The 11368-nt window shown below is 45.1% G+C and overlaps 5 protein-coding genes across 5 annotated transcripts; 3 read left to right on the top strand and 2 right to left on the bottom strand.

The window, feature by feature from the left end:
* Positions 1-752: 752 nt before the first annotated feature.
* Positions 753-2981, top strand: ASPWEDRAFT_106669 (CAMK family serine/threonine-protein kinase; the record flags this gene model as incomplete). The annotated part of the gene is made up of 6 exons (XM_040827825.1): positions 753-794; positions 855-1386; positions 1443-2035; positions 2090-2220; positions 2277-2293; positions 2344-2981. The coding sequence occupies 6 exons, from the start codon at positions 753-755 to the stop codon at positions 2979-2981; spliced, it is 1953 nt and encodes a 650-aa protein (XP_040690470.1).
* Positions 2982-3996: 1015 nt separating this feature from the next.
* ASPWEDRAFT_38432 (cytochrome P450) lies at positions 3997-6335 on the top strand. The gene is made up of 4 exons (XM_040834880.1): positions 3997-4518; positions 4580-4777; positions 4832-5890; positions 5948-6335. The coding sequence occupies exons 1-4, from the start codon at positions 4273-4275 to the stop codon at positions 6017-6019; spliced, it is 1575 nt and encodes a 524-aa protein (XP_040690469.1). The 5' UTR covers positions 3997-4272; the 3' UTR covers positions 6020-6335.
* On the bottom strand, positions 6264-7635 carry ASPWEDRAFT_427540 (mitochondrial 37S ribosomal protein mS41). The gene has a single exon (XM_040835856.1). The coding sequence runs from the start codon at positions 7252-7254 to the stop codon at positions 6508-6510; it is 747 nt and encodes a 248-aa protein (XP_040690468.1). The 5' UTR covers positions 7255-7635; the 3' UTR covers positions 6264-6507.
* kin28 (TFIIH complex serine/threonine-protein kinase subunit KIN28) lies at positions 7451-9123 on the top strand. Its single transcript, XM_040834879.1, has 2 exons — positions 7451-7898; positions 7998-9123. The coding sequence occupies exons 1-2, from the start codon at positions 7706-7708 to the stop codon at positions 9017-9019; spliced, it is 1215 nt and encodes a 404-aa protein (XP_040690467.1). The 5' UTR covers positions 7451-7705; the 3' UTR covers positions 9020-9123.
* A 1297-nt stretch (positions 9124-10420) lies between these two features.
* ASPWEDRAFT_38428 (uncharacterized protein) lies at positions 10421-11312 on the bottom strand. The gene has a single exon (XM_040834878.1). It carries the CDS (start codon positions 11263-11265, stop codon positions 10873-10875), a length of 393 nt encoding a protein of 130 aa, XP_040690466.1. The 5' UTR covers positions 11266-11312; the 3' UTR covers positions 10421-10872.
* Between the last annotated feature and the right edge of the window lie 56 nt (positions 11313-11368).

Genomic DNA, 11368 nt, shown 5'->3' with positions numbered 1-11368 from the left:
GTATTACTACTTTACATGCTGAATACCTTATTTGAGTTCCATTTTATATGGTTTTTCTTCCACCAGATTGGGGAGGGTGTGTCAAAAGAAAAAAAGAGAAAAACTCACGCTTTGGGAGGTTTACAGTCGGAGGTAAATACCTACACAGCGAGTGCATTAAGGCAGTTCTGACAATGGAGGACGAAGCAGAAACCTCAAACTAATATATACACGTATGACTTATCCATGCAGCCTATGTACTTATATTCCAAGGAAACATCCAAGCAGTGTACGAACTACGAAGTATTTACAACCGAGAAAAAAGCACGATAATAGGTAGATACATACGGAGTACTACTAAGGTAGGTAGTAGTACTTTAATTTCCTTATCTTCGGGGCGCTAAACCTATTTAATCCAGTAAATAGCTCAGGTCCCGTCCGAACTCCGTCGAGTACCTTTGTTATTATTATAAACTTCTTCCTCGCCTTCACTGACAGGTATTCTTAGCAAGCTTATCAAAATATCTTATTATTTCTGTTACGACATATTTTATTTCAGGCTCTGAGAACAGAAACCTACGTGTTCAACGCTCAAAATGAAATAATTTGGTCCACCATAAGCTTGTCGCCCCTTCCTCAATGCACAGAAACTAGACTGTTCATTTCCAAAGAAAAAAGAAGCTACCAGCCACTTCTGAAGTTGTTTAAGGAAGAGGCAAGCTTCTGTCTTCTTTTCTCTGGGTTCTAGAGGGAGATGAGAAATATCAAACAAGATGGCGTCTCAGAATGAGAAGAGCTCTCTTAAACGTGGAAGGGTCTGTTGGTTTGATTAGTTTCTTCTCCGTTTGGCACTGCTAACAATACGACTTGAATAGATCAACACAGATCATGATTCTCAAGACTTGAAGAAACCGCGACGCTCGCAAAGGATTTCATCCCAGACTCATTCCCAGAACACTCCAGTTGATCAAGAATACCTGCCAACCCCGCTGACCCTTCAAGAATCAACTGCCACCGATATTCAAAACGAACCAATGGCTACTCCTCAACGCAGCTCAAGCCAGGGCCGTCCCCAGACACCGTCTGATCAGGAGTTGCCTCAAACTTTCTCGTCTCCTCCTGGTGACACCCAAGCACTTTCACAATTTGTATATCCTCCAAGAGCATTTGCTGACGAAGTCGAAGATGAGGCTGCGGAAGGCGTATGGGGATATCTGATTCCACTTGATGACAAGGCCCCAAAAGCACTTGTGCTGAGGAAACGTGATAGCTGTGACAACCATAAGAATGACAATTCCAACCCAAAATCTACAAAGGGAACTCAGCGACAGGGCAGGGTCTCTGGGAATAAAAATGGATACAGCCAACTTCCCGGCGGTTATTTGGTCGGTCGCCATCCAGAGTGTGGTAAGTAACCGGAATTTGGAATATACATTATCAATTTTGCCAACAAGGATGTTTAGACTTGCTTCTCAATATCCCCACAATATCCAATCGCCACTTTGTGATATTTCCCGAAAATAGGAGTGGTGATGTTGTTGCAATCCTGGTAGATTTGTCTATCAATGGAAGCTTTGTCAATGACGCCATTGTTGGTCGAAATAAGCATCGCGAACTCGAAGACGGCGATGAAGTTACCGTCCTAGACCAGGCACGGTTTGTTTTCAGATATCCTCGGACAAGAAATACGAACGGCTTCCGTCAACAATACAGAATTCTTCAGCAGCTTGGAAAAGGGCATTTTGCAACCGTCAGCCTCTGCATTGAAAGGGCCACTGGAACTCGGTACGCCGTCAAGGTTTTCGAGAAGCGCCCTGGCGATTCCCAAAAGTCCCAGGTCGACTCTTTGCAGCAAGAGATAGCCCTTTTAATGGGCGTAAACCACCCGAACTTGCTGTGTCTCAAGGATACATTTGATGAAAGTGATGGTGTTTATCTCATTATGGAACTTGCCCCAGAAGGTGAGCTCTTCAACCTAATAATTCGCCAGCAGAAGTTATCAGAAGACGAAACTCGCCATGTATTTCTTCAGCTTTTTAAAGGCCTACAATACCTGGTATGTATCATCCAACTCTTCAATTTGGCAAATGATCTAAGTATAAATCCTCAGCATGATCGTGGAATCGTTCATCGGGACATCAAACCCGAAAATATCCTTGTTTCAGACAAGACGCTGAACGTGAAACTTGGTGACTTTGGACTTGCCAAGATTATCGGAGAGGATTCATTCACAACAACCCTGTAAGTTACAATTTCTTGGCTTTCCTGGGCAGCAATACTAACTCAGTTTTGAACAGGTGCGGGACACCCAGCTGTAAGTCACCCAGCGGAACAGTGGCAATGCCATCAATGCTTATTTACCAGACGTTGCCCCTGAGATTCTACAAGAATCACGCCGTCGGAGATACACAAAGGCTGTGGATATCTGGTCACTTGGAGTGGTCCTCTACATATGTCTTTGTGGGTTCCCTCCATTCTCTGATGAACTTTACACGGCCGAAAATCCATATACACTGGCTCAGCAAATCAAACTGGGTCGCTTTGACTATCCGTCTCCATACTGGGACTCAGTAGGAGATCCGGCATTGGATCTTATCGACAAAATGCTTACAGTGGACGTCGACAAGAGAATAACGGTAGATGGCTGTCTAGAGCATCAATGGCTCACAGGAAAGGGTCATAGTATCTCTGACAGCACGGACGGACTGACTGGAGCTCTGGGAAAGCTGGATTTCTCAAAACGCAAGCTTGAGCGCGAACGGACGTTGCTCAGTAGCCTCAACTATATCCTTTCTAGTGAGCATGTGGCAGGTAGCGGTGCCCCCGTTAGGGTACTCCACAAGAATGAAGCCGGAAAGCGCGTGCATAATCAACCTGCCAAAGTAATCCGACAACGGGAGGCTTTGCCCGGTGAGAACAGTGGTCCCAAGGATTTTGCCAACCATGGACAGCGTGGAGATCCAGTTTTATTTGAAGAAGAGCCCACCAGTCACAACAAATGATGGGACAATGTGAGGGCTTACGAGGATTATCATGGGATGTGGGATTCATACCATTGACTGCAAGGTTTCTTCTTGCTTCCGGGCAGATCACTGTCCTCGTCTTGCTTGCCTTTTTTCTCTTCTCTTCTCTTCTCTTCTCTTCTCTTCTCTTTCTTTTCTTTCTTTCTTTGAATGAATGTTCGTATTAGAAATACTGATATCCAAATGTCAGACAAACATCTCAGAAATGTCATTATTATGCCTGTGAATTGGAAAGTTTAGGCATACAGCTCCAAGTATACAGAAGACTCGGAGTTAGATGGTTGCTTATGGAATGGTCAACTGTTCATACTGATGAGCCTGGAATTCTGGCGTTTTATCATTATATCCCACTTTTCTCCTTTCCCTTTCTTTAGAAAAAAAAAAAAAAAAAAAAAAAAAAAGAGCAAAAGCAATGTCGATGATTTTTGGCTTCCCCTGCCTTATAGGTTCCAACCAAGAGAACTATTAGTGTGGTGTTCTCTCTAACACCAGGCAATGCATATTCAGGGACTAGAATTTCAAAATTTCAATAGACAATAGCATACACAGATGACACAGACATTGAATGATTCCCACAATGGTTTTGAGATATCCAATAAATCAACTCGTGATTCAGATTAAACATATTTTACATCCACGACAGCATGACCACTCTGTACTTTTCTTTGGTGGCTATCTAGTACGTTAGGAATGGGGATATCTTCACCAGGTACCCCGAGGTGGCGTGATGAATTAAGGCCATTGTGATTCGTCGTCGCTTCCGCTCCGTTCCAGACTCTCAATCTTGCCTTCGGCCGTCGCCTACCTAATTTACTAGTAGGTCATGTGCCTTAGTACATCCAAGGTACCTTAGGTAGGTACCTACTTACCGGGCTAGGTGGTATGGTAGGTACCGGGCTGTAAGCTCTAGGTAAGGCGCCTGCATACCAGGTAACTCAGAGTATTGTAATGTATGTACCGTATCGTGTCTGAGGTGATGACCAAAGGGGCGAAAGCCAGCGGGTCCAGGCGAGGCCACCTAACCAACCGGCGCGTTAGCTTTTCTCGGGCTCTTCAATTCCATTAATGCCATCTATTTCATCGTCCCCTTTGCCCCCCCCCAAAAAAAAGAAAAAGAAAGAAGTAGGAAAGCATAACGAGGTTGCGGTCATAGTTGATCAATTGTCGCGAGGCTTTGGAGAGGGTGTCTCTACGAGAGACGCTTTGGTTTTTCTCTTCGTCTGATAAAAATCCGGGTTTCCTGCTTGTTGCCTGCTCTCACTGCGCAGCCATGGGCCTCTTTGCAGTCATTCTCGACAAGCTCTGCGAGCACTGCTCAACCCAGTCAATATGGCTTGTCGGTGCGACTGGCTTCCTATCCTTAGTGGCCATATCCGTTGTCATCAATGTGTTGCAGCAGCTCCTATTGAAGAACCCCAATGAACCTCCCTTGGTCTTCCATTGGTTCCCTTTCATCGGTAGCACTGTCAGCTATGGAATGGAACCATACAAATTCTTTTCCAATTGCCGCGCAAAGGTGTGTTTTCGAGCCCGATAATATGCTATCATTTCGCATTTCTCATAGATCGCAATTTAAGTACGGCGATATCTTTACTTTCGTCCTTTTAGGAAAAAAGACTACGGTTTACCTGGGAACCAAGGGCAACGAGTTCATTCTTAACGGCAAGCTTCGCGATGTTTGCGCCGAAGAAGTCTACTCCCCACTTACAACTCCAGTATTTGGGCGCCATGTCGTGTATGACTGCCCAAACTCGAAGCTCATGGAACAGAAAAAGGTAGGCAATAGCCGCAGGACGCCGTTCAATATAGCTTGTTAATGTGTAATGCAGTTTGTCAAATTCGGTCTGACCTCCGATGCGCTTCGTTCTTATGTCCGCCTGATTACCCAGGAGGTTGAAGATTTTGTTAAGACCTCTCCTTCGTTTCAGGGGCCCAATGGCGTCTTCGACGTATGCAAAACGATTGCCGAGATCACGATCTATACAGCGTCGCGCTCGCTGCAAGGAAAAGAAGTTCGGAAAAGGTTCGATTCCACATTCGCAGAGATGTACCATGACCTGGATAAGGGTTTTGCTCCTATCAATTTCATGCTCCCGTGGGCCCCTTTACCGCACAACCGGAAACGTGACGCAGCCCAGAAAAAAATGACAGAGACTTACATGGAGATCATCAAAGAACGCCGACAAGCTGGTGGTGAGAAGGATTCTGAAGACATGGTTTGGAACCTCATGTCATGCGAGTACAAGAACGGTATCGCGGTCCCCGATGAAGAGGTTGCTCATATGATGATTGCCCTGCTAATGGCTGGACAACACTCTTCCTCTTCTACTGCTTCGTGGATCGTTCTGCGTCTCGCGGCACGCCCCGATATCATGGAGGAACTCTACCAAGAACAGCTTGAAGTCCTCGGATCTGATCTCCCTGAGCTTACATATGACAGCCTGCAAAAATTAGATCTGCATGCCAAGGTTATCAAAGAAACCCTCCGTATACATGCTCCAATTCATTCAATTATTCGAGCCGTCAAGAACCCGATGCCTGTTGAAGGCACCCCATACGTGATCCCAACCACTCATAATGTCCTTTCTTCCCCCGGTGTGACCGCAAGGTCTGAAGAATTTTTCCCCAATCCCTTGGAATGGAATCCACACCGCTGGGACGAGCAAAGTGAAGCCAAGGCCGATGATGAGGAGCAGATTGATTATGGATATGGTCTGGTTACCAAGGGTACCAATAGCCCTTATCTTCCGTTTGGCGCAGGGCGACATCGGTGCATTGGTGAGCAATTTGCCTACGTGCAGCTTGGAACAATTCTGGCTGCAATGGTGAGGGTTTTCAAGTTCCGCAACTTGCCCGGTGTTGAGGGTTGCCCGGACACAGATTACTCGGTGAGTATATATCTTGACACAAAGACTTGATGGTGTCCAAGCTAATTTTGGAATCAGTCTTTATTCTCAAAGCCTCTCGGTAAATTGGTCGTGCAATATGAAAAACGCCAACCAGATACCAAATCATAATTGGAGTTTGTGGTTATTCTATCAGCTCAATCTTCTGTCCTGGCAAGCAACCCGAAAGAATGGTTGGCCTAGTGGAGGAAAAGGCACAGAAACCGTTCGTCATTGTGGTAAAAGGCCCATTTCGAATCTTTGTTTTTCCTGGCTCTCCACACAGTCTCTCTGCGGGTTATTTCTACGAATGAATTCCAGTTGTAAATTATTGTGTTCTTTTATTTTGGCCGGCTTGCATACCTGGCTTGTTCGTTTCTTTTCTTTCATTCTTTACTTCAGGTACATCAGTTTAATTATGTTACGCATGAACCATAGATGATAAATGGGATGTCTTCAAGACAGCTTGTTGATTGCAATGTAGACTAAAACCGCAGACATGAAAAACAATAATTGGCACCCTTGATGGTACAGAAAAGGTGATGTAGATATTATACACGGGAAAAATTACCCCCAGGTAGCACGCTCTTTGACAGATGAGTGTTCATATACACTCAGACTTAAGCAATCCCTTTTCTTCTTTCTTCACTTCTCTTTTTGGCCCTGACTTCGGCGCGCCTCCTCTCTCCACCATCCACCTTGTGACCGAGCTTGTCCTCCCACATGCCCTCCTGGACCTTGATCAAGGCTGCTCCACCATCGCTCCCCTTGATAGGTTGTAGAAACGGCCCCTTGATCATAGAACCATTATGAATCTTCATTTGTGCGAATCTTTTGAGGGGCTTCGACGGATCGTGGTTGTACTCAGTAGCATCTGGAGACAGATTGACGACAACCTTTTTCATCCCAGGGGTCAAGGTAGCAGAAGAGGTCAAGGGGGCTGAAGAGCCTCCTTTACCATTTTTAAAATGCTTCATTTCCATGGGAACCTCCACAACTCGCAATTGCGCCATGCCGTCGACAACAGTCTCCAGGTCTCCGCCGGGGCCATAGATGCCATTCCTGAACTTCTCGCGTTTCCGAAGCAGATATCGTCGCTGACGCGTAGGCTCAATGCCCAAATCTCGGAGCTCGGGAGAGGAGAGAGAGAAAAGCTTGTCCCAAGAAGGAAGCTTGCTCGCATGCTTAGACATGCCGCGGCCGATCAAAGTGAGAAAGGTTTGGACATCAGGGACGAATGGGGTTGGTGCCGGCACGAAAGGCGTCGCAGTGTTTTTGTGGAGACATCGAATGCATTTTCTTGTGATACTAAAAGGTTTCATGAGGCGTGAGGGTAAGAAGCCGAGGTGTGGATTGCGCATCGTCATGATGGTTGTCCTTGTTTTTTGAGGGCCCGTCTTCGAAGGTTCAAAGAGGGATATCCATAAAAATTGCGGATGACTCCAGTAAAAGACGAAGCGAGAAGAAAAGTATGATGGGCGAGGATACCGTGTGTATGGTGTTTCTTTTCGGAGATGTCAGTTCTTTCTTATAACCGGCATGTCCTCATTGCAGTTTGAGAAATTTCGAGGATGCCGGTGTTTTTAGGATCAACAATACTCCGTGGTCTACGGTGGGTGGCCCCGACTAAAACCGGGGATGCAATGAAATCGGCTCAATGCTTTATTTTTTCATTAAAACCGAAGAAGGGCAATTTACTTCCATGAGATGAACTACTTATTTGCTTTCCCTTCCTAACCCACGAAGACCGCTTCATCGGTGGTCTTGGCGTCCAAGACAGACTTCCCTTGTCACGAATAACTCCACACATCGAGAGTGATGGCAGTTTCACCTTTGGTTACTGGTTCTCCTTCAGTAACATCTTCTACTGCTGCAGTTAAACTGAGGGGTGCTGCTAGTCAGAGTCCAAGAAACAGGCCGGAAAATGTCTCTTCGCCTTTTGCCTCCCAGAATACAGATCGTGAGCTCACGGAACAATTGAATGACGATGTGAGGCACAAGTATATCAAAGGTACTTGATCATCATCATCATCATCATCATCATTTCATGCATTCTGTTCACCTTAGCTCGGTGCCTTTTCAATGCTACGACGCTAACGAAGAGCTGTAGATAAGAAGCTGGGTGAGGGTACATATGCTGTGGTTTTTCTCGGCCATCTTCGAACTGATACGTCGTCATTCGTTGCTATAAAGAAAATCAAGGTCAACGCCGAATACAAAGATGGCCTATCTATGGACGCCATTCGCGAAGTGAAGTATCTGCAGGAATTATCTCACCCTAACGTCATTGCTCTTCATGATGTTTTCTCTTCCAAAGATCAGAACCTCAACTTGGTCCTGGAATATTTACCTCGTGGTGATCTTGAAATGCTTATCAAAGACGGGGATATACATTATGGTGCTGCCGATGTAAAGGCCTGGATGGGGATGCTTGTCAGAGGCGTTTGGTTCTGCCATGAGAACTTTGTGTTACATCGAGACATCAAACCAAACAACCTTCTGATCGCTGCTGATGGAGAGGTTAAGCTGGCAGATTTCGGTCTAGCTAGATCATTTGCTGATCCTTATTCAAATATGACCCATCAAGTTATTACACGTTGGTATCGGCCTCCCGAGCTTCTTTATGGCGCGCGGCAATACTCCGGCGCCGTTGACGTCTGGTCTACGGGAATGGTTTTCGCAGAACTGCTCCTGAGAGTGCCTTTTGTTGCGGGAAACACAGATCTTGATCAAGTTTCGAAGATATGTGAAGCCTTCGGCACACCGACTGAGGAGAACTGGCCAGGCGTCACTAAACTTCCTAACTATATTCCTCCAGACAAGAGCCATACAGTACCACTTCAGGGTCGAGATTTTTTTCTAAGACAATTTCCAACTACCGGAGCAGTGGGTGCAGATTTGCTCATGTCAATGTGTACGTTGGATCCGAGGAAGCGAAGTACTGCATGCCAAATCCTCCAACACAATTGGTGGTTCATTGAGCCCAGACCGACAAGTAAAGAAGACCTTCCAAGAAAATCAGGCGGTGCCAAGAAAATGGGTGATGACTTGACTAGACGAGGTGGTGAAATTGACGAAAGTCAATTCAAGAATGCTGCCCGGCAATTGGATTTTTCTGCGATGAAAAAATGAGATAACAAAGTCAAGGTCAATCTGAACATTGCAAGCACAGAGTCTCTACATCTGGGCGCCAGGTAAACCTACACGCAATTTCATCAATGTTTGGCAAAAAAAAATGGCGGTCCTACTTACCCAACGGTTGCAACATACCCACAAAGATCGCAGCATGCAGCTATTGCATTGAGGTAAATGGCTCGCTGTCAGGTCGGAGGGGAGAACGCCTGTGGATATTTGAGCAAGCACCGTGTGGACGTGAGATGGAGTGTACAAATTCATTGCAGGTGCCGCATTTTGTCTATAGCACGAACCAGAAGAGGAGATTACTCCTCAATTGACCACTTCGGTTGCCATGCTCGTTGGTTTACAACATGTCCAACTTGTGTTCTGATGGACAATGCAGATATGCAAGGAATTCCGGGCCCCATCTTAATGATTCTACCATGTTTTATGAATTTACAAGCTGGCTTCGGATTTCGGAGAATATGTTCTTGAAACATAGGTCCATGGCACTTGTATGCACAAACTTGTGACCTGTGACTTCGCGAAGGGGAGAAGAAGAATCAGAATCTATGATGCACTGGTATTAGCATGTCTTCGTTAGAAGAGCTTTGATTCATCTGTATCATCGTCCGTAACACCTTCACTGGCCTCCCTTCTATCATATCTATATTTGTCCTGGAAATGGGATCCAACTCTTCCTCTATAGCCATCTGTCAATATTATCCCGTCTTCCTAATTCTTATTGCCCCATGCTGTTTGGTATTGACCATGGGCTTCCTTGTGCAAGCAAAAATCTTACAGGGACAGAAGACCTAGGTTAAACCAGTAGATGGGCCGTTGATAGAAGCAAGCAAGGGAGGAAACTGCGGTTTAGTTATTAGAAAGATATGATTAGTCTTGTTTGATGCATGGCATGCTATGAGGGAGATTGGTAGGCTTTGGCCATGCATGGTGTGCAGCTAGAATAATGTGTATACTAACTAGTACTGCGTATATCTTTGCAATAGTGAAATAAGTCGATTAACAATCGACTTACAACTCGAAGGCATTATATACTGGTATTCTACAGTACCCATCCGCAGAGATTGAGCCTTGACAGAACATATTGTACATCGTTAACTAGTCTAATTGAATCCAGCTTCTTCGGCCATCTACACTCCAAAGAGGATACCTATGGATAGTAATATAATGACTTACCAGGTACCTGCCTGTTTGGTCCACTAAATTCTAAAGTCTAAACTTAATCCTTCAACACTGGAGATGGGAAGCACTCAAAAAATATATTTCGAGAATTTCATTGGCCCCCCCTTTTCCAAGTCCCTTATTTTGGGTCCCACTTGACCCCAGATGAAGAGCCAAAGTTTTGAGGTACATAAGTACGGTATTGATGTACCATTCAGTAATCAGTAATTCGCTGTAAAATGGTATCATTGTTACCATCCATCCAATCGACCAAAAATAATCAAAGATTTTACCATTCCATTTGTCTTACAGGCCCTTTATTAGATGCCATATGGGCTATCTAGGGTTGATGGTTTCGTCTCCGCCCCTCTTACTGCCCCCCTTCTAATATTAATTTCGAGGTCACAAGAAGAGGCGACCTAGGCCGATCGTAAAGATTCAATACCTACGTAGTACCTATATACGGCGTAGAAATCCAGATACTAGGATCAAACCCAGTGTGGACCTAATATTTGTAAATGCAAGAGAAACAAGGCAAAACAAAAGAAAAGATGAAGGGGGAAAAGAAAGCAGAAGTAAAGTTCCAGATTTCCCGCTTTCTTAATTTCCCTCCCCCTGCTTCAAGTCCAATGTCTGATCTAGTTATCCCGTCCCGCTCCCTTTCGGCGCGTTGTTGCCGGCAACTAACTACCAAGTACTAAGACGGAGTCAGTCCATCGTAGTAGTAGCACTGGGACTAACTCGAGGTAACTTCGCTCTCTGCCAGTCAACCTGTTCAACAACGCCTCGCGTTTGAGAGGCAAACAGGTCCAGGACGCTCTCATACGCCATCGAGTTGATATTTGTCCGTCTGTCCATATTTTTGGTCGTATCGGATCTGCATTCATATCTTTCCTCACCCACTTCAATCCATCCTCGTGCATCTTCCTGTTACATACTGTACCATCATCACTTCCCCTCTCCTCCCTCTCCGAAATAATAATAATAATAATATTCTTGCCGCGGACTCGGCCAGTCAACAACAACGACCACAACAACAAAAAAAGGACGACAGCAACAGCAGGCAGACCCCGCATTCTTTTTCTTCTTTTTCTTTTTCTTTTTCTTTTTCTTTTTCTTTTTCTTTTTCTTTTTCTTTTTCTTTTTCTTTTTCTTTTTCTTTTTCTTTTTCTTTTTCTT

This window comes from Aspergillus wentii (genome assembly GCF_001890725.1).
Source record: "Aspergillus wentii DTO 134E9 unplaced genomic scaffold ASPWEscaffold_3, whole genome shotgun sequence".
In the NCBI taxonomy this organism is placed as follows: Eukaryota; Fungi; Ascomycota; class Eurotiomycetes; order Eurotiales; family Aspergillaceae; genus Aspergillus; species Aspergillus wentii.
Note: the sequence above shows the minus strand (reverse complement) of the source record. Positions and strands in the feature narration are given on the sequence as shown.

What these genes read in the sequence shown, in the direction of transcription:
- ASPWEDRAFT_38432 (XM_040834880.1), top strand. Translation starts at nt 4,273, where the DNA reads ATGGGCCTCTTTGCAGTCATTCTCGACAAGCTCTGCGAGCACTGCTCA. An exon ending in TTTCCAATTGCCGCGCAAAG is followed by an intron (nt 4,519 to 4,579) that starts GTGTGTTTTCGA and finishes TCGCAATTTAAG; the next exon opens with TACGGCGATATCTTTACTTT. An exon ending in GCCCGGACACAGATTACTCG is followed by an intron (nt 5,891 to 5,947) that starts GTGAGTATATAT and finishes TTTTGGAATCAG; the next exon opens with TCTTTATTCTCAAAGCCTCT.
- ASPWEDRAFT_427540 (XM_040835856.1), bottom strand. Translation starts at nt 7,254, where the DNA reads ATGACGATGCGCAATCCACACCTCGGCTTCTTACCCTCACGCCTCATG.
- ASPWEDRAFT_38428 (XM_040834878.1), bottom strand. Translation starts at nt 11,265, where the DNA reads ATGCGGGGTCTGCCTGCTGTTGCTGTCGTCCTTTTTTTGTTGTTGTGG.
- kin28 (XM_040834879.1), top strand. Translation starts at nt 7,706, where the DNA reads ATGGCAGTTTCACCTTTGGTTACTGGTTCTCCTTCAGTAACATCTTCT. An exon ending in GAGGCACAAGTATATCAAAG is followed by an intron (nt 7,899 to 7,997) that starts GTACTTGATCAT and finishes GAAGAGCTGTAG; the next exon opens with ATAAGAAGCTGGGTGAGGGT.